This window comes from Oxyura jamaicensis, chromosome 27 (genome assembly GCF_011077185.1).
Source record: "Oxyura jamaicensis isolate SHBP4307 breed ruddy duck chromosome 27, BPBGC_Ojam_1.0, whole genome shotgun sequence".
Taxonomy (NCBI): domain Eukaryota; kingdom Metazoa; phylum Chordata; class Aves; order Anseriformes; family Anatidae; genus Oxyura; species Oxyura jamaicensis.
The window spans coordinates 631,331-654,926 of record NC_048919.1 but is presented as its reverse complement, the minus strand read 5'-3'; the positions used below and the strand labels follow the sequence as shown (position 1 = coordinate 654,926).

The 23,596-nt window shown below is 64.5% G+C and overlaps 1 protein-coding gene across 5 annotated transcripts; it reads right to left on the bottom strand.

Annotated features, from left to right (window-relative positions):
* Positions 1-320: 320 nt before the first annotated feature.
* FMNL1 (formin like 1) lies at positions 321-20,875 on the bottom strand. Of its 5 annotated transcripts, none has more exons than XM_035347703.1 (28): positions 20,306-20,873; positions 12,521-12,604; positions 12,126-12,209; positions 11,970-12,043; positions 11,480-11,563; positions 11,072-11,212; positions 9,886-10,011; positions 9,453-9,561; positions 9,103-9,179; positions 8,934-9,027; positions 8,521-8,595; positions 8,064-8,174; positions 7,798-7,947; positions 7,592-7,693; positions 7,250-7,469; positions 6,723-7,037; positions 6,476-6,597; positions 5,709-5,911; positions 5,345-5,579; positions 5,173-5,241; positions 4,941-5,021; positions 4,345-4,474; positions 4,070-4,233; positions 3,710-3,811; positions 3,289-3,387; positions 2,944-3,067; positions 2,322-2,426; positions 321-1,901 (listed from the first exon to the last, which is right to left on the bottom strand). In XM_035347703.1, exons 1-27 carry the CDS (start codon positions 20,474-20,476, stop codon positions 2,335-2,337), a joined length of 3,438 nt encoding a protein of 1,145 aa, XP_035203594.1. In that variant the 5' UTR covers positions 20,477-20,873; the 3' UTR covers positions 321-1,901; positions 2,322-2,334. The 5 variants fall into 5 exon arrangements, with proteins under 5 accessions (XP_035203594.1, XP_035203593.1, XP_035203592.1 ...); XM_035347702.1 differs by having other exon boundaries at positions 2,326-2,426; positions 20,306-20,871; XM_035347701.1 differs by lacking the exon at positions 2,322-2,426 and having other exon boundaries at positions 20,306-20,875.
* Between the last annotated feature and the right edge of the window lie 2,721 nt (positions 20,876-23,596).

Below are 23,596 nucleotides of genomic sequence, written 5' to 3'. Positions count from 1 at the left end.
CCGCAAGGCCTGGCTTGCCCCTCCTTTTGTCCCCTGGCACTCACTTTCTCGTGTTTTCATCCACTGTCACCCTGCTGCCAGTCCTGCAGGCATGGGCAAGTCAGAAATACATCTTCTACTTGCAGCAGTTCAAAGGAGCAGGGTCACCACTGCCGGCAGCAGTTCCTCGTGCAGTTCATGTATTAGTGTTAGTAAAGCAGCAAGCGGCAGCTGCTGCATCCAGCCCTTGGAGGCAGGAGGTGGCCTGAGCGGCCTCAGACACCGGGACTTGCTCAGCATCGGCCAGCACGCGGAGCTCGCCCCCCTCACAGACACGAGCATTATCCATAGAGTTGGTTTATTACCAGTTCTGCTTTGGATTAGACAGGCCCTCAGTATATAAAAATAATGTATACAAATTAGCAGTTAATGTTTTACATTTCTGGCTTAAAGGCATTTATAAGTTACACATTCATTTCCCTTCCCTCCCTTTGAGCTTTGTGCGATACTGAGCCGGTGGCGCTTAGCATCGTAATTACAGCAGGAAGCAGTCGCTGCTCTTGTAGCGAGGACTTACCCTGGTCTAAAAGCTGGGGCAAGCGAGAATGTACATGGCAGCCACGAGTCCTCGCAGCAGGGCACGCAGGGGGCGTTTGTGACAAAGTAAATGCATTAACAGGTTAACTGCAGCAGTGCAGCTCTGACTGATCGGCAGCAGGGTGGGGAGGAAAAAAGGCCAGTGCTTCAGTCATCATTTGTAGGCTGATGCAGCTCACTGGCTGCGTCCAAGCCCACCCCTTTTCTGTCCTCCTTTTACTGCATGAGTTCAGCTGTGACCCTGCACTGTTTGGGGGTAGCACGGTGTTTGCTGCAAGGGCTGGAGGCTGCCTAGCACCTGCTGCGGGTTGCGTCGTGCAACTGCTGGCGAACGGGAGCGGCCTCGTGGTCCCCACGGGCCGATGGGCACCGCTGTCTGAGAGGCGGCAGCCCCACGAGCAGAGGTGGGTGCTGGGAAGGCAGCAGGGCAAGGCCAGGTACCACCACGTAGCGATTCGAGGACAGTGAATCCTTGATCCTGCTGATTGTCATAGACCAGCGCTGCTCGCCCTAGCCTGAGGCTCCTGGTGAGACCCTGTAGAACCCAGGGGTGCTCCAGCCCCTCCTCCCATAGCACAGAGTTTTGTTTTGTTTTGTTTTAAGGAAGACATAGAAAATGACTGTAAAATAGCACCCCTGCCAGCTCCTGGGGTACGTGAAGTGCCCAGGGTGGGATCTTTGCAGCAGGCTCCTTGCTGGAGAGGAGGCGCAGCCGGTACCCGCCCCGCTCTGCAGCAGAGGAGAGCACGGCCTCGAAGGGCTCTGCACAGACGGGAGATGTGGGAGAAGCGCCAGGAGCACTGCGGCCCTGGCTGCCAATCCTCTGCCCCTCCTGCAGTGGGAGATCAAAGGCACCAGCAAGCTGAGGAGAGGGGCACACCGGTGTGCAGGGCTGCCCCAGACAGCAGGAGGGCAATGCAGCAGCCCTGGGCAAGGGGCAGGGCAGCCCCTTTTCCTTGCAGGACAAGGTGTGGGGGGCTTCCTGTGCTCCCCCCGTCCCTGCCAGCCTGGAGGAGAGGAGCTCAGTGGCATCGCTAAGCAATTGCTGGGGGAGCCCTGCGTCAGACCACGGGCGCGCAGGGCAGGGCAGCAGGGCGGGCCGGCACACGAAGCAGCTCGAGCAGCGAGGAGTGGGCACCGTCCCCCCACCGCGGGTTGGCCCAGGCCGGCGGGCTGACGCCCTGCAGTCCCATCTGCGTCCGCAGGACAGGCCTGCCCTGCTCACAGCGAGATGTCCGGCGTCGTCTGCAGGCTCTGCCCCACAGCCCGTTTCTTGGCACTGCCACGGCCCTTGTCTGCACGCCGGTAGGGGTTGTTCCGCAGATCTGAAAGGGGAGAAAGCACAGGCTCAGCGAGCCGCCAGCCTGCCCGCCCCAGCAAAGGCTGCACCTGCAGGCAGGACCCTTCCTTCGTCCCCACCACTGCCCAGGGTCAGCCCATCGGGTGGGGGGATGCTCGGGAGGAGTCTGACCAGCAGCACGCAGAGGCAGGAGGGAGGCAGCTGGGAAGAACCAGCCCATGGGACCCAGTCCCGCAGCAATTCCAGTGCCCAGCCTTGTGCCATGGTGCTGGGGTGCCCCGGGGGTGGCTTTCAGCATAGAGCTGAGCCCGGCCGATTGGCCACACAGCTGGAACGGTGCTGGGCAGAGAAATGCAGGAGGAGAGCCACAGCCCAGCAACCCCCTCTGTGCCCCTCTGCCCACCCAGGCTGTGCCCTCGCCCCCAGCCCGGCTGCGCCCCGTTACCTACAGGCAGCCGCTACAGAGGACTCTCCTCGTTGAAGCTCGCATCGCAGAAGAGCCGGGACGAGCGCTTGCCCGTCCGGGCCGTGAAAGGAACAGTTTTCAGAGCTGAGCAAAGCAATCCAGAGAGACAGCGGAGAGGAGGAGAAGGGAGGAAGAAGTAGAAGAGGAGGAAGAGCTATGAGACAGGGCAGAGTGTTCGGCAGCTTTGCTGTGCGGGACAGGGAGGTGCTGCAGGTGGCTCTGGGCTCCCCAGCAGGGCTCAGTGGCTCCCTGGCTCCGGGTTGTGACAGCCCTCAGAGCCCCCACCAGGGAGGCTCTCCCAGCTGCACCCACTTGGCGGCAGCGCTGTCTGTGCCGAAGCCCCATGCGTCGAAGCCCCATGCGGGGACAGCAGAGCTGGGAGCCCAGCCCTGAATGTCCAGCTCCCAGCGACCCAGCAGCTGCCTGGCCCTCACTGCCTCTGGATCTCTCCCAGCACTGTGCTCCATCCCAGCCATCGCGGGGCTGTGTGACAAGCTGTGGCACCCACCCAACGCACCTGTACCCCAGGGGACTCTGTGCTGGCACGGCCTGGCCAGGGACTCTGAGCACCAAGCACCAGGGGGGACACCCTGCCCCTCACCTGAAATAATATCCTCGATGGCACCGTCTTTTCCTTCATAAATGAGCGGCTCCTTCACCATCTGCTTCTTCTTCAGCTCAGCGATCATGTCCATCTGCTGCCGCTTGGCTTTCTGGATGGGTGACTGTGGCGGGAACAGAGCGGGGTGAATGGTGCGTCCCGGCTGGAAAAGCTCCTTTGCCCTTCCCCAGATTCAGCCCGGACGGAGGGCACAGTGACACCGAGCCAGGCTGCTGCCTCCCGGCCTCATCCGGGAGGAGCCGCAGGGCAGCAGGGTGGGATTTTCCAGGGAAGGGATGCTCAAGGGCCCTGCACCAGCACGGGGAAGAGTCCCACATCGGGTACCTTCGTGTCGAGCTGGTCCTCACTGCCGTTGGGACTGGATTCTGCCTCTTTGGCTGCAGCCTCTTGTTTCTTCCACAGCTCAATGTCCTGCTCTGCTTTCTTGGGAGAGGCGCAGGGAGGGCACGCTGAGCTGGGGGGTTCTGCTGTGGTGCTGTAGGAATGCAGTCCCGTCCCCCCGTCCCCCCCCCCCACTTCTGCTCCTCGGCCATCCCGAGGGGGCTCTGGCAGCCCCTGCCTCACCCCAACCCAGTGCCTGCACTGGCCCCAAGGGGCAGCTCTGTGTGCCAGGGTCTCTCTGTCCCACAGGCCCCCAGCCTCGTGTGTGGCTGTGGCCAGTTCCCCCAAAGTGGGGTCAGACTCCCCCCTAAAAACCAAGTCCCCCCCCAGCCCCCGGAAACAGGGCACCCCCAGCCCCCCGTACCTTGTAGGCTCTGATGAAGCGCATGAACATGGGGAAGAAGGTCGTGGGGGGGCTGTTCTTGGGGTTCTCCCCGAAGTACTCCACGGCCGACTCGTATGCCTCCTGCAGGCAGAGACACCCCAATATGGGGGGCTGGGTCCTGACAGCAGAGTCTGGCCACTCACTGTCCCCCATCCACCCTCTGTCACCTCGGTGTCCCCCTCCGCATCCCCCATGGCTCTGGCAGTCCTGCTGGAGCCACATCCCACCCAGAGCCTCTCCCATGGGGTGCAGGCGTGAGCAGACTGCACCCCAGGGTGCCCCCCAGAGGAACAGGGACCCAGTCCTGCCCCACCACCCTGTGCTGCCCTCAGCACCCACCTTGGCAGTCTTGCTGTCAGCCTGCAGCTTCTCCATCACCTCCGAGTTGGCCTTGAGGAACTCCTTGAGCACGGGGCTGTCATCCTGCCGCATGAACTCCTTGCGGGTGAGCTCCATGCCCTGCTGCAGGCTCCGCACGTCCTGCAACACGCTGTCCAGGGAGACTGCAGAGAGGGCGATCAGTGACCAGCGCCAGGGTCAGGGCAGGCTCTGAGAGTCTCCACGTGGGGGCTGCGGCCTGCCATGGTCCCCAGCCCAGTGCCCACGGGTGCTACCTGAGCCTGCTTTGTCGAGGAAATGCAGCTCGGTGTGGAAGCCAGTGAGCTCAGGGTACTTCTCCATGATCACCCGCACCAGGTAATGCAGCAGTGTCTGCTTCCTGTCCGTCGACTTCATCTCCAGCAGCTGGGAGAGAGCAGCGTCAGCCCCAACCCGCATCCCACCGCCCCACCGCACCCCTGCTCGGGGCAGCCTTCTGTCCCCATGACCGGTGCCTGCACCTCCCACGGCTTCCCCCATTGCCACAGCTGGACCCTCCCTGTCCCCTCAGTTAATCTCAGCATTCACCCACAGCCACAGCTGCTTCCTGCACCCTTCCATCCCCGTGGCTGTTTCCCATGCCCCTCTGTGCCCACGGCTGCTCCCTGCATTCCTCCATCTCCAAGCTTAGTCCCTGTAACCCTCTGCCCCACAGCCAGCCCCCATGTCTCTCCATCCCTACAGTTGCTTCCCACATCCCTCTGTCTCCACACCTGGTCCCTGTGACCCCCCTGTCCCCTCAGCTCGTCCCCGTGCAGTGGCAGTGCCTGTGTGCCCTACCTCCTTCCCCGCGGCGCACGGGACCCGCGGGGCAGCCCCACACCAAACCTACCGCGTCGAGGCTCTGCAGCCGGAAGCCGTAGGCAGCCCCACGCTTGCTGCTGTTCATGTAGTTCCCGAAGGCCAGCACGATCTGAGGAGATGCAAGGGCTCAGGTAGGGCTGGGGGCTGAGCCCACCAGCGGGGGGACGTCCCCACCCCACGCCCCCTCGCAGTCAGGACGCATGGGACAGGTCAGCACCGCCGACGTCCCCCCACTGGGGCCACGGCCTCGCACCCCTCACCTCGAGGATGTTGCGCAGTTTGCTGGAGGACTTGAGGGACATGGAGGCAGCGATGATGGCGTTGAGTTGCTGAGGACAGCAGGGGAAGTGTGTGAGCCTCGCCACAGGAGGCTGCCCCCCGAGTGCCACCCACAGCCGTGCTGTGTCCCCCCACCCACACCCCCACACCCACCGGCATGAGCAGCTGGGCTGTGTCGTTGAAGTTGCCCAGGAAGATCATGACGTTCATGCGCTCGGCCAGGCGCGGGATCTTGCTGAACCGGATCATGAACTGGTCCTCTTCAGAGAGCTCCTCCGGAGGCTGCTGCTCCCGCTCGAACTTCCCGATGAGCGTCCGCTCGTACTCGGTGGGCAGGAAGCGCAGCAGCAGCTCCAGAAAGTCGAGGCTCAGGGCTTGCTGGTCATACCTGCAGGAGCAGCAGGTGGTGGGACACCCCCGCCACAGGCAGATCCCGCAGGGGGGGTCCCTCAGCCCCCTGCCACCTCCCTCCCGGCACCCCAGCACATCCTTGTCCCACCGAGGAGGGGACACTCACGTCTCGATGGCTGTGCAGATGTCCTGGATGCTGCGGCCACCTTTGCGGAGAGTGATGGCCAGGTTCTTGGCCCGGTTGGACTCCATGAGGGTGACCTTGCTGGGGGCCTTCTGCGTGGCCTTCACCTTGAGGGCGCTGATGTCCAGGGCAGGGCCCTGGGCCTTGGTCTTGAACTGCTCCTCGAAGTCACTCATGTCCAGCTCCTGCGGGGAGACAGGGCTGAGGGCACGGCCGGGAGCTGGAACGGGACAGCTGGGGCGAGGATGGGGCCAGAGGGCTGGGACAGGACAAGTGGGAGAGGGGCAAGAGGATGAAGATGGAGGGAGAAGAAGAGGACAAGTTGGGGGCTGCGGATGGGGATGGGGATGGGACAGGGACATAACAAGGAGGAGCTAATGAGGGGACAAGGTGAGGGGAGTGGGAGGGAGGCAGAGGATGAAGATGGGGAAGAAGACATGGACGGGACAGAAGAGGCTGAGGGTGGAGCAAGGGGACAGGGATGGGGTGAGAGGAGGAGGGCAGGGCTCCGCATCCGACAGACCCCATATTGTCCCTCAGCACAGCGCTGGCCCCCAGCTCCTCTGAGGCTGCAGCCACGTGAGCCAGTGACACCACAGATGGGCGCAGCGTGGGCAGGGGTGCAAAGCCAGCACGGGTGCAATGCGGGTGGGGGTGCAATGAAGGCCGGGGTAACGTCAGCACGGGTGCGGCGTGGGCGCGGGCACCGGCCCCTTGTGCTCGCCCCCCAGGTGCCTGCATGGCCTCACCTGCAGCACCTTCTCGTCGTTGAGCTCAGTGAAGACGGTGCCGTCAATCTGGCTCGGCTTCAGCGCCACCCAGTTGAAGACGGGCATGCGGAACTTGGTCTGGATCGGCTTCTTCACCTTCACTGCGGGGCGAGAGGCTGGCAGCGTCACCGGGGGGGCCCAAACCCACCCCAGCGTGCCTCTGGTACTCGAGGCACCCCAGGGATGTCCCCGCTGTCCCCGGACCCCATCCCCTGGCCACACTCACCTGAACCGCCAGCAGCAGGGGGGCCGCCCAGCCCGGCGGGGGGCTCCCCACCGAGCGGTGGGGGTGGTGGTGGGGGTGGCACAGGGCCCTCCAGCCCCCCGGGGAGCGGTGGGGGCGGTGGGGGCACTGCGGCACCTGGGAGCGGAGGGGCTGGGGGGGGCTCTGCGCCCGTGGGCAGGGGGGGTGGGGGGGGCACGGGGGGCTCAGGCTCAGCCCCAGGCAGGGGTGGAGGGGGGGGCGGTGGGGGAGGCGGTGGGGGGGCGGCAGGTGCAGGGGGAGGAGATGGGGATGGAGCCGGAGCAGGAGCTGGAGCATCTGCAAATGGAAACGAGCAGTGGGTGAGTTGATGCATCAGCAGGACACGGTGCCACCGCCAGGACCACTCTGCCACCGAGTGACTCCACATCCCTGGGCATGTCCCTGCGCCCTCTGCCTCGGTTTCCCTGGCTGTGCCCAGAGAACATGCTGCCACCCCTCCCCGGCGCCAGCTGTCCCCAGCAGGAAGGGGACCCCCGCACCCGCGGTACCTGTGCTGGTGGCGGTGGCCTCTTTGGTAACCACGGGGGCTGCTGCGGTCTCTATGACAACGGGGACAATTTCGATGGCGACGTCTCCATCGGGCCCACGCAGGATCTGCACTAACCCCTTCTCCTCCAGCTCCGCCAGCCGCCGCTCCAGTGCCAGCCGGTAGCACTCCTGGGGCTGCGGGGCTGGCGGGCTGGGCGGCCGCGGGGGGCTGAGCTGCTCCTGCGGCGTGACAAACCCCAGCGTGTCACCGGTGTCCCCCAGCACCCCCTGACCGGGGTTCCCCACGCGTCCGCTTCCCCTCCCTCAGCCCCGGCAGCATCGCAGCACCCACGGGTGCTCACCCGCAGTGCCTCCAGCTCCCGCCGCGCCTGGCTCAGCTGCTTCTCCAGCTCCGCTATCTTGGCCATGGAGTCGTTCTCCGCATCCTGCAGCTTCTCCGTCAGCTGTGGGGATGAGGCGCCGGCGCTCAGCTGCCGTGGCCCAGCCCTGCCTCCCGCCCCACATGGGGCTTGCGTCAGCAGCCCCTGCCCACGCGCCCACGTCCCACCTGGCTGACGTGCTCCTGCAGCTCCTCCATGTGCTCCAGCACAGCCGTCTTGGTCTCTGAGTCCTCCAGCATGGCCCCCACGTCAAAAACGTTGTCCAGGTAGGCTTGGATCTGCACCTGCAGCTTGTCGCTCTCGGTCAGCCGCAGGTTCTGCCATGGGACAGCCGGCAGCACCGTCACGGGCGGTGGCAGCCGCGGTGCCCACCCACCACCGAGATGGGAGCCGTGGCCACAGCAGGGGCTCGGGGCGGCGCAGGACCACCCACCTCCAGGTACTGGTCAAGCCCCAGGTGGGTGAACTCGTACTGCAGGAAGACGCGGAAGTTCATGTTCTCCACCGAGTGCACCACGATGTTGATGAACTGCATGCAGGCGACCTGCAGGGACAGGAGCAGGCTCAGCGGGCACGGCACGGTGGCCCAGCAGCCCTGGGGACGCAAGTCCCTGGGGACAGCACGGTGGTTTCATGGCCCTGGGGACACGGGGACCTGGGAAACGGCCAGCTGCTCAGCAGCCCCTGGGACACAACACCCTGGGGAGGGACCAGCAGCTCTTGGGGACACAGCATTTTGGGGACTTGGCAGCCCTTGGGACATAGCCAAGGACAGGCCTGGGGGGACCACGGAAGCTGCCACCAGGGCTGGAGGCTGTGGGTCCCCAGGTGTCTCCAGCCCAGCGTGGGGCAGAGGGCACAGAGGGGCCCCAGCCTCCCCCTCTGCTCACCATGAAGTCGATGTTGCTGTCCTCGTTTCGGAAATACTCCATCAGCTTCTCAAAGCGGTTCTTCTCGCCACAGACCTGGGGTGGGAGCAGGGGCTGAGGGCTGGGAGGGGCACAGCCAAGGTGGGCACCCATGGGGATGGCAGAGCAGGAGGCACCCGCTGGCAATGCCATCCCAGCCCTGCCGGGTGTGGGACATCCCTGCTGAGACGTCCCCGTGCCATCCCAGCCCTGGGGACATGTGCTGGCATGGGGACATCAAGCCCAACAACTGGAGCAACCCCAAATAAGTTATGCGACAGGCATTTTTGGGATCAAGGGTGTCTCAGTGGAGCAGGGCTCTGCTGCACAAAGGGAAACTGAGGCACATGCACCGGGGTCAGCGTGGGGACCGTGTGTCCCTGCTGGAGACTCACCTCCTTGAAGTTGTCAAAGGCAGCGAGAATAATGTCATGGCCACCTCGGACCAGGCAGACGGCGGCCAGCAGCTCCAGCACGAGCGCCTTGGTCCTGCAGAGGCACAGGGCATGAGGGGCCGGGGCCATGGTGCAGCTGAGGGGACAAGTGAGAGGGGACAGCCCCTACCTGGCGTTCTTGTTGTTGAGGCTCAGGGTGATCTCGTTGACACAGGCTGGGTGGTTCATCACCAGGCTGAAGCCAGACTGGGGAAAAAAGGAGCATTAATGGGGCCGCTCATCCCCCTGCCCTCCCCAGGGACACCCAGGGACCTAGTGATATGTCCCATGCCGTGTTCCCGCTTCACAGGCAGCAAGGACATCTGAGTGTGAAGGCTGGGTGTCCCCAAGCCATCAGAGCTGGGGGACAGCAGACGGGTGCTCCTCACCGCACCCCATGCCGGACTGATGGGGGCAGTGCAGGGGCAGGAGGCTTTCGGGGGTCCCCGGGGGATCCTGGAGGACGCTGCCTGCTCCCACCTGGTAGTTCATGATGGCACGGAGACACATGATGCAGACGTGGACGTCGTCCTTCTGGCTGACGATGCGGGAGTTCCTCAGCGCCTTCCTGCTGTGCGAGGGGTTGAGCCTGCACGGGCAGGAGGGCAGCTGAGCAGGGGGCTCGGGGGCAGCCGCAGGGCGCAGTGCAAGCAGGGGGTGGGCAGCGCGTGGGCAGGAGGGCAGGGGGAGAGGACAGGCAGTGGCCTCGGTGGCCCTGGGCTCACCAGCCAGCAGCAGGAACCCGGGGGACCCAGCAAGCTGCATCCCCATGGGAGGGAGCCCCAGTGTTCAGCCTGGTGGCCATCCCCATCTGCAAGCCCAAGGGATGCCAGGCGCAGGGGTGGCTGCGGTGGGGCTGGGGTGGCAGGGGGGGGCACGTGCCCCTCGCGCACGGGCGGTCTCGGAGGCTCACCGGGGCGAATAGGAGCTGCCAGGTGACCTGGGGCAACTGTCCCCATCGCTGCCTGGGGCGCTGCAGGGAGCGCTGGGGTGGACGTGGTGGAGGAGGGTGTGGATGTGCTGGTTCGAGAGGCAGCAGCTGGAGGCACGTTAGAGCCTGCAGGACAGGAGGGAGAAACGGGGCTCCCGCGCGGCCCGCGGGATGGCTGGGGTGTGGAGCTGGGGGCCGGGGGGATGTGGGCAGGGGGCAAGCAGAGCAGCTGCTGCTGCTCACAGGGGCTGGTGCTGAGCACCAGGAGGTGCTGAGCCCTCCTAAGCCTGCAACCAGGCTGGGGCATGGTGGGTGCCAAGGGGTTGAGACCCCGCGGGTGCCACATCCGAGCCATCACTCCTGACCTGTCCCTGGGGCACGGGGGACGCCGGCTCCTCTGGAGGTGCTGGCAGGGGACGAGGGGGCCCACGGTCCCAAGGGAGCCCCCAGCCACGCTACAGCAGCCATCTCCCTTCCCGGGGTGGCCACAGCTGGGTGTCCCCTCGGACCGCCCTGCCCATCGGGGACGACCACAGGGGCCATCCCCACACTGGGGCCGGCAGCGAGTCAGCGGGGTCTGCACGGCCCCACTGGGGCGTCTCCACCACACCAGCACCCCGGCCCCGTCACCTACCGTAAGCACATCCCCCGGCAGCGTGCAAGAGAAGAGCGGGGTTAGAAGAGGGCTGCAGGGTTAGCAAGCGAGAGCCGCCGGCTGCTGGGGCCGGCTCAGAGGGCGCAGGCCCGGTCATCTTCAAACCCTCGCTGCTTTTAAACCCTTGCCGGCAGCAGCTCTTATGTCTGATGCAGCAGCAGGGTGGGGATTTGCTCCCCAGAATCTCAAGCAGCTCTGATTTGTGCTCATTTCCCTGATCCTCCCACCCCGGTTTTGGCCAGGGCATCCTGCAGCAGGGAGCTGCGGGGACTGCAGAGCTGGGCGGTGGGAACTGCTCCAACCTCGCTCTTGACTCTGGCTTCCAGCACTGCTGAGAGCACGGGGCTTTGCCTCCCCCGGTCCCCAGAACAGAAACGGGGACCCATTTCTAGGACCAGGCCTGTGTCTCCCTGCCGAGCCCCTCTCTGAGCCGGCACAGCACGGCATGGCACGGCGGGGCCGGGGTGCAGCAAGGCGGAGAGCGGGGAGCGGCGCCGGGGGGCCGCGTGTTACCTGACGGTGAGGTGCCGCACTTTGGAGACGCCCTGCGTGGGGGACGAGGAGTTGCTTTTGCTCAGATCCTCCAGCGACCGCTCCAGGGGCTTGCCCTTGTCGGAGCCCGGGCTGCCGTTCTCGGTGCTCTCCATGTCATACCTGGTGGCCCGTGTGGGGACAGGGAGAGGTGAGCAAGCAGCACCCCCGATGCCAGCAGACGCATGGGGACCTCTGGGGTCCCCGGGGCTGGGGATAAATGGGGCATTGGTTTCCCCCAGACACGGAGCTCTGCAGCTCTGGACCCCCCAGCTCCCCCAGCCCTTCTGAGCTCGGGAGGAGGCTGATCCCAGACCAGCGACCGGAGAGCCAGGGCAGGGTCTCAGGGGAAAAGGGGCACCCGGGATGCCAGCGGCAGCGGGGACGTACGCGACAGAGCACTGGGCGAAGGCGAGGTACTCCAGCAGCACATCCAGCCCCTTGTTCTCCTCGTTGAGAAACTCCTGGACCCAGCTGGGGAGCACAGGGGTTAGTGGGTTCCACAAACCCTCCTCTTCCTCCCATCTCCCCTTCCAGCCCAGAGGTCCCCAGTAAGGTGGGGACACGCTGGGGACATGGCAGTGCTGTGTGGTGCTACCTCTCCGAGGGAGATGGGTGCCCCAGAGACTCCAGGTCCTGACACCCAGGAGACACAGCCCCCGGGCTCTGCTACCACTGCAGGGGTTCAGGTCCTGCGGCACCCAGGGCACCCAGGGCTGCTGCCTCGGCCCCTCCACCCTCCCATCAAAGCCAGCCCAGGGATGAGGCCACCAGCCTCCACCCCTGCCTCCACATCCTGCTGTCACCCCCACAGCCAGAAGCCACCGGCACACGAGTCTCTGTCCCAGCAGTGGCCGGACCCCCTGCTCACCCTCCTTACCCAATGTAGTTGGTCCTTAAGGAAATCTCCAGCTCCCGGAGCACCTGCGTCGACTCCTGCACTCGTCGCTTGAACTGGGGGACAGGGAGAGCCGTTGGCACCGGGCCTGGCCCCAAGGGACAGGGGAGGACCCGTGGGGTGCAAGGGAGCCCTCACCTTCCTGCTCACACCGCCTGTGTCCAAGTAGCTCTTGAGCTTCTGGATGTAGGCAGACGGTGGGTTTTTCACCTGGAAGCGCTCCTACAAGCCACAGAGAGAGGCTGAAGCCACCTGCCTGTGGCATGGGGAAATGCCACCCGGGCCTGCGCCTTGTCCCTGCTCCCACTGCTGCCCGGGCACACTGCAGCCACCCGCACCCTGTGCTACAGATGGTCACGCTTAAATGTTTAATCAGGTTAATAAGCCGCTGTCTCGCTAACGGAGATGGATGCCAGAACTCAGCTCCATTTGAGGAGCCTCAGATTTGAGGCCAGCGGCCACCAGCCCCGAGTGGCGTTTGGGGACAGGGCCAGCAGCGGGGCCAGCAAGGTGTCACTGCTCTTGGACCTCACCTGGTCACAGACAAGCTCCCATTTCTTCTCATTGTCATACTGGCTGAGCAGCTTCATCTTGTCGGGGGGCAGGTTCATGGAGCTCTGCAGGGAGACAGGGGTCAGGGGTGTCCCCAGAACCTCTCTGTGGGCTGGGGCACTCCCCATTCACGCAGCACCTGGTGTCCCTGCTCACCAGTGGGACCACGGGGACATTGCTTTCCCCCGGAACCATCACACCACCACCTGGCACCACGGACCCGTCAGCAATGTCCCTGCCTGGGGTGTCTGGGGTCTCCGTGGCAGAGGGCACTGGGTGTTAGCGGGGGGACAGGGCAGGACGCGGGGTGCTGGAGGGAAAAACGGAGCCACGCACCCATGTCATGAGCACACCATGCTCCCAGCCTCAGCCCGCCAAGGTCCTGTCCCCAGCTGAGCCTTTTGGTCACCGCTCAGCCACCCCACACGGGACAGGGCCTGGAGACATGGCCGAGTCCCCATGGCGTGATGGTGACAGATGGCTCCAAGCCGTCCCTGCGGGCACGCAACAAGCCCAGGTGGTGAAATCAGCGCTTCTTTGGAGACCCGGTCTGGGGGCAGGGCGTTGCGTGTCACCCCGTCCTTTCGTGCCAGCATTACACAACCTGGCCACCACCTCCCCACCCCACGTCGGCCTCTCCACAGCCGCCGCCAGCCTCTGGGGCCGCCCGGGCAGGACGTGACGTGGTTTCCGCTCTCCGAGCAGCACGAGGCGGCCGCCGAAACTGCTCCTCGCTGCGGCTGGGGGCTCCGGGGCACCCCAGGCTCAGCTCCTGCCTGCAGGGTGCGCAGGGTGGATCCCAGAGGGACACCACGGGGTGACCTGCAGAGCCTCAGACAGGCCGCCTGCTGTGCCAGGTGCGTTGCACGCACGCCTCGGCCATGCAGGGAGCTCAGCTTGGGTCATGGATGATTTAATTTCCCAAAAGACCAATTTCTTGGCGATTCAGCCCTAAGGAAAGCAGGAGCTGAGGCTGCTGCTCGCTCGGAGAGGCTGCAGCCTGGAAACATGGAGCCATGTGGAAACAGTGCACAGCCCCAGCCCTGCTCCAAGTCACCTTAACCTCCAGTTTTGGCTTCTCCAGCACCGGGATGTGGGGTGCAGGCACCGCCGGGCACTGCCCCTGGGACACCCACACCCCTGGGGAAAAGGCATCCCTTGGGCTTTGGGGGCAGGATCAGAGCTGAGCAGGGAGGGATGTGGGTAGCCACGGAGGAGCCTGTCCAAGAGGAAAGGTGCCAATGCGCCGGGCAGGAGTGGAAACCTCAGCACCCACCTCCACCAAGTACCTGCCAGGCTGCTTTTGCACTAAGCCAAAACAGGGCGACAGGGGCAGAAAGGAGCCCGCACGGAGGCCGAAGCCACGGTCCCCAAGCTGCCTGGGGCCCCACGCCACCACGCCGAGCTGGTATTCAGCTGGCTCTGGCCGGGCTGCCTGGAGCCTGGCTGCTCCTGCCCAGCTGCCCGCAGCAGGCAGCTCGCACAGCAGCACACAGGACAGCTCGGCGGTGAGGCTAAAATTAGGCTGCAAGGTCAGAAATAGCCTCGCTGCGAGGCTGCCGGGGCTGCATCGGAGCGGCCGGACAGGTCCTGAGGCAGGCGAGGCGGTGGCGGAGCCAGGACACCCCGGGTTGTTGCTGCAGTAACACGTCCTGGGCTACTGCACGCGGGATCCACCACAGGCGACCAGCACAGCCTGGTGCCACCCCCGGTGCCACTTTTGCTGGGGGAAGCCCTGTCCTCACAGTCCCCATCTGTCCACAGGAATGCATAAAACCCTCCAGAAGGGTCAAACCAACGCCTGATGGCTCTCCCAGCCCCAAGGCAGTGCCAGGTGGGACCACGCACCCAAGCAGCCCACGAGGGGCTGCCCGCACAGGACCCGTTTTGGCCATCGGTGCCATCTGCGGAGAGGGGACGGTGGCACCCGCTGCACAGCCCGAACCCCTCCCACAGGGACCCCCAGCCCGTGGAGCGTCAACGAGCTTTGTGTTGGGTTGTCCCCAAGGCTGCGCATGTCGCAGGGACTCAGATTACCACATGTGGGACCCTGAAAAGCCAGGAACAAGCACCACTGGTGGGACAGGGCCTCCCACGGGCTGAGGATGCCAGCAGAGTGTGCGGTGCCAGCGATGCCCCCACAGAGGTGGCCGTGCTGTGATGGCTGAGTCCATCTGTCTCCGGCGAGAGGCTGGCACGACCCCGTCCTTGCAGGCAGGGCTGGGCCCGGTGGCAGGATGTGGCACCGTTCGGGTTTGAAACTGGGTGGTGGCTGCCTTCCCCCGCGGGGGCACGTGGTGCGGGCGGAGGAAGTGGCCTCCCACCCCGGGCGCCCCGCTGTGGTCCGTGGCGTCAGTCGGGAGCACAAAGAAACCGGTTCTCGCTTCCTGCTGGGGGCCCTGGTGCCACCGGGGATGTGGGGCAGGGTGGCCTCAGAGGTGGTAAACAAAGGACTTGGTCCTTCCACTCCTCCTCCTCAGGGGATTGGGATGGCAGGGACGAGATGGAGGGGACAAGGGAACTTACCCCAGCAATCACAACCCACCCCCACAGCCAGCACCCTCATCGCACCCAGGACCTGGCGTCGAGCCCGTCCCCGTCCTGCCGTGCCACGGGCTGCGTCAGGGCCAGACCGCACAGCCTGCGAGGGTGGTGCAGACACCGAGCAGCGTCACGGCCCGCCACGCTCCTGCCGGCCTGAACGGATGCCACCAAGGGTCCCCCACGCATCCCTCTGGGACGGGAGGTCCCCAAGGCCCGTGGTGACATCTCAGTGACACCCTGGGATGGGAGGCGGCTGGCCGGGACCCTGAGCTCAGCCAAAGCCAGCATGGGGAGGGTTTGCTGGGGGTTGTGCCGGGATTTACCCTGCACCTAAAACCAGACAGGGGGAGGCGAAGCAGCACCTACATCATTTCCCGCTACGAAAAGGCCTTTTCTTGTTGCACCAACCACAGCACCGAGGCTGCGCAGAGGGCTCCTGCCTGACAGAGCTATTCTGGGTGTCAGGCACCCCGAAGTTTCACTCCACACACAAACAGGGGCTGCGCACACCCTGAGTGGCCTCCGAGCAGGCAGAGATGAGCAGGGCCAGTCTCTGCACCCAGACAGAAAATTAAAAGCATCCGCCACGGAAGCGTTTGCTCTGCAAAACACACACACGGCAGCGGCGCCATCGCTGGTTGGCTGCCCCATGGGCTCGAGTGAAAACCAGACCGAAACGAGACAGCCGTTGCTTAGGGATCGCGGCCGAGCTGCTCAAGCATCTTCTGCGGTTTCTTGGCCTTCACGGGGCCGGGAGGGAGCTGCACACAGCAGCTGGGAGTGGTGGCAGCAGGGTGGGAGAAAACAGGGAGGAGAGGGACAGCGTGCGGGGCCATGGTCCACCGCTGCACTCAGCGGGGAGCTGGAGGCTCCTGTGGAGATTTGGGTGCGGGCCACGTGGATGCAGGACCACGTAATGGATGAGAAGCTCTGGTCCCAGTGCAAAGCCTCAAATGCCAGCCAGCACGTGGAACAGGGCATCCCATCCCGAGCACCCCACGGCCTGGGAGAGGCTGGGGACACCCTGCTGGGAGCTGGAGGAGCCCCGTGGCTGAGCCCGTCGTGTGTGGTTCCTCCCAGTACACAGGGGGAAGGTGGCAGCCACTGGCACGAGGCAGCAGCCCCTGTCTGCCACAAGAAAGGAGCTGGAGCAGACCCAAGGTGGTGGCTTGGAGGCTTTCACCGACCGCTTGGCCGCAGAAAGACTGACGGCACCGGGTGGCTGGGCTGGCAGCCCATGGGACACGCCGGTCCCAGGCTGCACCGTCCCTGGTGGCTACCGGGCACGATGCTCCTGCCAGGCGTTCCGGTGCTGTCCCCTCCAGCAAGCGTCACCAGAGCCATCCCCGCTCTGGGAAGCGCATCTGTCCTTCCTATCCTCACCTGGCAGAGAGGCTACAGCCTCTCCCCGAGGCTCAGCGCCAGGCACCCCACAGGACAGGGACTGCCCGGGCTCTCCCCGAGCCCAGCACGCCACAATCAGGGTTGGGCAACGCTCCCAGGACCGGCTCACCCTGCGACGGAGTCCCCGGAGCCAGCCATGGCCGCGTCCCAAACCCGCCACGTGCCAGAGGGAAAAGCTGGCAGGGGGAGCGGGCAGGACCCCTCCGGAGGCCGGAGCCCACCCTGGGGGACGCGAGGAGTTGCTAAGGGACAGGCGCCTGCTAGCGCACGGCTGCGGCCAAGGCCTCCCCACCGCCTGCTGCTCCCGGCTCTATTTTAAGAACAAGCAGAAGCTGCTCTCAGCGCACGGTGAGGAAATGAGACTGAGCAGCCACGCTGGCCTCCCCGTCCAGTGTTTGCCCATCCTGCGATGGCAGGGTGGGGGGATCCCCACGTTGGGACGCCCTCCCAGTTCAGCCAGGGTCTGATCCAGCCACACAGCACCACGGCGCAGGGGCTGCCTTCCTTCCTATCTCTGTGTGGCACAGGCACGTGTCCCGCGGGGACACCAGCAGAGCTGCAGAGGGTTCCCCGCTCCTCACAGGAGCCCATCACGGAGCCGGCTGTGCCTCCCCACATCCCACTGAGCTGTGCCAGCCCCGTACACCATGCGGGGACGGGTCCGGCACAAAGCCGGGCAACGTTCTTCTTTCCTGCCCGTGACTCCCCCAGCTCACGGTGCGGCTGCAGCCGGAGGTGGCTGGTGACCGGCCTCACCGCCGCGCTCTGGACAGCGGCACATCTGCAAACATCTGCAGCGGTGCCGGCTGCCAGCTCACCCGGACAACTGCAAACACAAAGCAACTCCTCGTGGCCACCCAGGGCCCTGCGGCACACAAGGAGCTTTCACCAACGTGAAGTTTCAAGGTCTCACAGTTTTAATCCCTGTCCCACAGCCTGCCCCGATTTCGCAGAGCGCTTGCTGCTTTTAAGTGACACCAAGGACCTGAGGAAGGGCTCGGAGGGAATTTTCCAGCCAGCTCCTCAAGGGCTCAGAGTTTTTAGGTCTCTGCCCTTTCAGCTGCAGCTGATCTCTCTCCAGGTCCCGAGAGAGTCCAAAGCAAAGCTCTCGCTGCCCCGTGGACCAGCAGAGCGAGGAGTTGCCATGGTTTAGCAGCAAAACCTCACAGCAGGGCCACCACGGTCCTGTCTGCTGAGTGCCACCATCCCAGAGCCCTCCCAGCTGTCTGCGGATGCTTGGGCAGCCCCGCTGCTGCTCACCTCCACCACGCCCTCAGCGCACGGTTTCGTTTTGCTGTTCCTGAACCTTTTGTTTTTCCCCTTTGTAACAAGAGGTAACAAGGCTGCCCTGAGCAGAAGCCTCTGCACATGCCCAGCCCAGCAGCCAGAGTCTCTCTCCTTCCTCTGCTTCTCCCCACATCCCCAAACTCCAGTGCCACTCTGGCACGTCCCAGGTCACTTGGCACAGGGACAGCCCTGCTATCCCTCTGCCAAAGCGGCATCTGCCACGGTGCCCTAGCTGGGAATAAGCCAGAATGTCTGGAATAAAACCAAATTCCCCATTTCTGAGCACGCAGTGGGTTTATTCCTCGCCTCCTCCCCGGCAGTTTGAACACCCAGGGCCCTGCTACTGACCCGACAGTCCCTTGGGCTACTTTTCAGCCTGGATTTTTCCCATTATTTCTCCCAGTTTAAGATGTCTGGCCAGGAACTGGTTTGCACTGACATGGTATGGTGGCACTGGGGTGCAGCAGCCCTCCTGTGGTATCACCATGTGCTGGACCCAGAACACGTGCCATCAATAGAACAGGAAGGTTTCCAGCCCACCAGCTCACTCCCCACTGCTAATCTCACACCCTTTGCAGGTGAGAAATGAATCCATGAGCACTGCAGGTCCCTAGAGATGATTAAAAATACAATTATGGTGGCTGAAGGCAGAGCAGCCCTCCAAACCCCTGTAGTGGGGATCCTGCTGCACCCCCACCAACGCTGCCATGAGGAGGGATGGTGAAAGGAGGGGGAAGGGAGCCCGTGAAAGGAGGAAGAGAGATTGGGACATCCAATTTCACAAGACAGACAGTTCCCGTGTCGCCAAACCCAGCACACTTGTCCCAGCAGCTCCCTGCCAGGGCTTTTCCTTGGGATCAAAGAGGCTTGGGTCACAGGGAGAGTTTGGATCACCACTTGGCCCTTTTTGATCACTTTTCGGTTTAGGATTTGGACCCCTCCGGAGCACACCTAGGCCCCATCTCACCAGCAGAAAGTGACACTTCCTGAGGCCTCGCAATTGCAGCCGCAGCACCCCAAAGTCCCCAGCTGCCAGCCTCCTTCTGCAACCACGGCGTGCATGCACCCCGGAGCCATTACAGGCACAATCTCAACCTCGTACTGCCATCCACACCCAAAGCAGCACCCCCGGGGGACAGCGAAGCCCCTCTCGGCAGCACCACGCAGCCCCGGCGTTGCAGAGCCCTTTGCAACGACCCCCCTGCAGTCCCAGCGAGCCGAAGCAGATGCTCTCCACAGCAGAGAAGTCACAGCCTGTGGCTGCAGGCAAAGCGGGCACTTCAGCTGTGATGCCTGTCCCCAGTAATCCTCCCGTAATCGCAACGCGACGGGAGAGCTTGTAAATAATCCTGGGCTGGGGCCGGGCGGGCCGGGGCAGCGGGTCCTGCCTGCTGCGGGGCCGCAGGAGCTGGGTCCCGGCACCGGCGCTGCTCCGGACCTCGTTGTGTAACGGCAGCCGCAGGAGCCAGGAGCCTTTGTCCGCAGCTGGAGCCCCTGCCCCTGCTCGGGTTAGCGTGGGCTTTATTTTGTGCAGGGGATGAGGGGATTAAGGCAGCAAGCGTTTCCCTGTCCCAGTGAGCTCCCCGTCTGCCCTGGAGCTTTTCTGGGGACCGCGACCTTCAGAGAGTGCCCCAGCTCCCGGGTGCACAGGGCGGCTGCGTAAAGGGCGGCCGAGCTGCTCTCGCCTCCGCGCTCCGGGGCTGCGGGGGGAAAGGACACGTCGCTGAGCGCGGGGGAAGGCACGTGTGTGGGGACCGCGTCCAGCACAGCTGGACAGTGAAGGTCACGGCCATCCGCCACCTCCCAAGGACGGAGAGGAGCTTCCAGCAGCTCAGCACGGTGCTGCCGGTGACCAGCACTCGGCTCACCTCCTGCTCTGCCTACCTGAGCGTTTCCCAGAGCTGCACAGACACCCGTGAAGGGCTGGTGGGGGGCTCGGCCCCACGGCACGGGGAAAGCGAGCAGTTTGCCCAAGGCCACGCAGCGAGGCTGGGGCAGAAGCGCCCCGTCCTCACGCCAGGGCTGAGATGCGGAGAGCAGGAGGGAGGGAAGGGAGAGGGGGAGAGATCCCGGAAAGCGGCAGCCGCTGGGACGTGCGGGAGAGGAGCTCCAGGCGGACAGGAGGAGGTGAGTGAGGCAGGTTGACATTTGCAGCACCGGCTCGCCGCAGCGTGTGCGGCTGGCACCGCTCGCTGACTACGCGCCGCCGGCTCCGGGCCTGCCGCCGGCTCCTCAGCCCCATCCCAGGGGGTTCGGAGCTTCCTGGGGGAAGGGGGGGAGCAGGAGCCCGAGCGCAGCCTCACCCAAGCCCTTTGGGACCGCTGCCCCCCAGCAGAGCGCAGCCGGGGGCGAGAAGCCCCGAGCCCGGGGCATCCCCGGGGCATTCCCCGGGAGCAACGGGAGGAGACGGCCCACGCCGCGGGGCCGGGAGAGGGAGGGAAAAAAATAATAATAAATGATGCGATTAAATAAAATAAAGCCAGAAAAGCTCAGGCAGGATGGCGGCTTCTCCCGGCAGGGCGAGGACTCACCAGGACGCGGCTGAAGCGCTCCTCCAGCTCGGCGGCGGCGGGCATGGGCTGCCGGGCGGGCGGCGGCGGCCGCGGCGGGGTGGCGGCGGCGGCGGCGGCGGGGCCCGGGGCTCGGTTGTCGCGGTTCTCCCGGCCCGCAGCCCCCTCCATGCCCCCGGCCGCGTTGCCCATGGCGCTGCCGCCGGGGGTACCGGGGGTACCGGGGGTGCCGGGGGTGCCGGAGCGGGCGCGCTGCAGCGAGGCTGGGCAGGAAGCGGAGCTGCAGGAGCGATGGGGCGGGTGGCTCGGTGTCGGGGTGTTTTTCCCCTTCTCTGTCTTTCGCCGTTTGCAACTTCTCCTGGGCGTTATTGAGCCGCAAACGCCACCCCCCCGCCTCCACCCCCGCCCCGGCAGGCAGGGCTCCGCCGCGCCCCCGGTCCCGGCCGGCCCCGGTGCCCCAGAGGCGGCCCCGGGCTCGGCGCTGCATCCCCGGCACCTGCCGCCCCTCCGCCGGGCTCCAGGGTCCCAAAGCCCACGGCTGCGCCGGGCTGGGTTGCATTTGTTTATTTTTTGACGTTTTGGTTTGGTTTTCTTCTTCTTTTCAGGAGGGGAGGGAGGCGGGTGGGGCTGCGGAGGTTTGGGGGCCCTCCCCTCTTCCTCTGTTCCCCTCGGCTGCCAAGGGAGGACGAGCTGAGGCTGAGCAAACTCAGTGCACCCGCCGGGCTCTCTCGTCCCCACCCTGAGCATCACCAGCAACAGCGGATGGAGCCTTTGGCAGGGGGACTTGGGCACGCCGCCGGGCCGGGGAAGGATGGCAGCAGTGCCTGCGGGTCAGGGACGAGCATGTGGAACTGCCCAGGGCTCCACGCGGGTTCTGGGGCACCACGGCTGGACCTGGGAGCTGCCTCCCTGGGAGCTGGCAGCAAGGACAGGGGGTCCTGGAGGGGACATGTGCCAGGCGAGGGTGGCTGCCTGTGGCAGACACCTCTGCTGACACCGGTACCCATCGCCTTCAGAACAGGATCCTGGCGTCCTCGGAGCGGGAGAGGATGAGGCAGCTGTTCTCGCCCTGTTAGCATGCAGCTCCTGCCTCCTGACAGCCCTGGTGGAGCAAGGACCAATTCATCTCCTGGCTCCTGCTGCACTGGCATCAATAAGCATAGCTCCAAATCGCTGCCATTACATGCGCGTGTTATTCCCCAGCGCCAGACAAGAGCGATGGAGATAAAGATCTGCTGAGGGCCATGTGAGGACAGAGCCAGAGCCTGGGACCCCCAGGCTCGTGCACGCGCTGCCGAGGTCCAGAAGGCCTGCACAGCCCCGCTCACCCGCCTGGGGCAGATGCTGGCACCAACATGTCAGTCTGGCTCTTGCAGCACCTCCTGTTCTGCAAGGTGTGCTGCTCCTGGTCACCCGCTGCGGTGTCGGGGTAAGCCACTTGTCACTCCAGAGGCTTCTCGTGCTGGGGGAACGCGCCAGACCTGTTCTGCCAAGCTCTGCGGCAAAAACAAGGCAGAGACCATTAACCGGCATCCTCACTACATGGCCCCGATCCGTTCCCACCCTCTGCAAACCTCAGCTCCCACGTGGGGATGCGTGACGTGTCCAGTGGGAGCCTGGCGGGAGGCAGCTGCCACAGATTCTGGATCCGACCTTGGTGTGTTGCTGTGCCCCCCCTGCACTGAGCACCAAGCTCTGTGCCTGGGGAGGCCTGAGAGGAGCTGCGGGCAGATCACAGGCACAGAAATTGGGGTCACCCACATTATGGTATGTTCTGACTTTCCAGGGCTTGACTTTGCAGTTTAAATACCTTCATTTCATTAAATATTTCATTATTTCATTAAATATTTTGCATTTAATTCCCTAAGTTCCTTATTTTTTTAAGGGAAAGCATTGCGACAAAAGTGGCTACAGCCAAACCACCCCCATGAGTCAGACCCTGATGGAGCTGTGGGGACAGGGAGAGGGGACCGGCCACCCTGACACCTGCCCCAGGGCAGGGCTGTCACAGGGGTGTGCCTCGCCCTACCTGGGGACAGCCATCCCCAGCTTGGAAGCCATCTACCCCATCTCCCAGAAGTGTGGGGCAAGGCCCAGGAGGGCAGATGTCACCGGGACCATCTGCAGGGACCAGCCGGACCAGGGCTTTGGGGACAGGCTCTACTGAGGGACAGGGGCTCTGTGGGGGCGCTGGGTCTGTCACCACCCAAGCGAGCATCCTGCCTGCCTGCCAGGGGAAACCTGGGTGCTGTCAGAGCACACACGTTCAGGTGCGCCCGACACCTTCCTGACCACACGTGGGAGTGTGCCAGGGTTGCAATCTGTGCCCTGTGATCGCAGCTGGGGTACAGATGAGAATGGAGTCACCCTGTGCAGGAGGACGCATGGCTCAGCTGAGAGGGAGATGGGTCCTAGGACAAGCCCCAGGCTGCCTGCTGGGCCCGGTAGAGGCCAGGCTGTTACCACAAAGGGCCCACCGAGTCTCTGCTGAGTTAGGGGGTGCCCCATGCCAAGGGCAAGTGCCACCAGAGCAGCAGGCTGGCCAGGGCAGGGCTGGAAGGAGGTGACATGAGGGACAGCCTGGGGGCTCAACTGCCAGGAAAGGCAGAGACGAGGCCAAGGAGACCATATCCTGGCCACATTGAGGTGGAATGAGAGCAGTGACAGCAGGGCAGGAGATGGGGGCAACCGGGGAGGACTGAGGTGTGCCCCTTTTCACACAGGGTGTTGTTTCACGGGCCATCTGAGGGAATCTCGGTCCTGCAGTGTTGCCATCAGTGAGCATGGTGCAGAGCTCACACGGCAGCCCCAGGTTGGGGTGCCAGGGGGAGCTTGTGGAAAGTTGTGGGGAGCTGGGGGTCAGCCTCTTCTCACAGGTAACTAGTGATAGGGATAGAGAGAACGGCCTCAAGATGTGTCAGGGAAGGTTTAGGTTGGAAATTAGGAGACATTTCTTCTCAGAAAAAGTAGTCAGGCATTGGAACGGGTTGGCCAGGGAGGTGATGGCATCAACCATCCTTAAGGAAAGGTTGGACGTGGTGCTTAGGGACATGGTTATTGGGTGACATTGGGTGACGGTTGGACCAGATGATCTTGGAGGTCTTTTCCAACCGTAATGATTCTGTGATTCTAGCTTGGACGTGGCTGCCCGGGCTGTGGAGCCGGAGACAGCAGGAGGCCGAGTGGGGTGTGCTGCCCACCCCGACCCTCAGCCCCCCGCCCCGGCTCCAGCCGGCTCCCTCGGAGAAAGGCAGGCGCCTGCTGCCCCCCCTCGGCCCCGCATGCACAGTGCAGCCGCCACCCGGGCGGGCT

What these genes read in the sequence shown, in the direction of transcription:
- FMNL1 (XM_035347701.1), bottom strand. Translation starts at nt 20,476, where the DNA reads ATGGGCAACGCGGCCGGGGGCATGGAGGGGGCTGCGGGCCGGGAGAAC. An exon ending in GGCTTGACCAGTACCTGGAG is followed by an intron (nt 7,948 to 8,063) that starts GTGGGTGGTCCT and finishes GTCCCATGGCAG; the next exon opens with AACCTGCGGCTGACCGAGAG. An exon ending in CAGCCCAGCTGCTCATGCCG is followed by an intron (nt 5,242 to 5,344) that starts GTGGGTGTGGGG and finishes TGCTGTCCTCAG; the next exon opens with CAACTCAACGCCATCATCGC.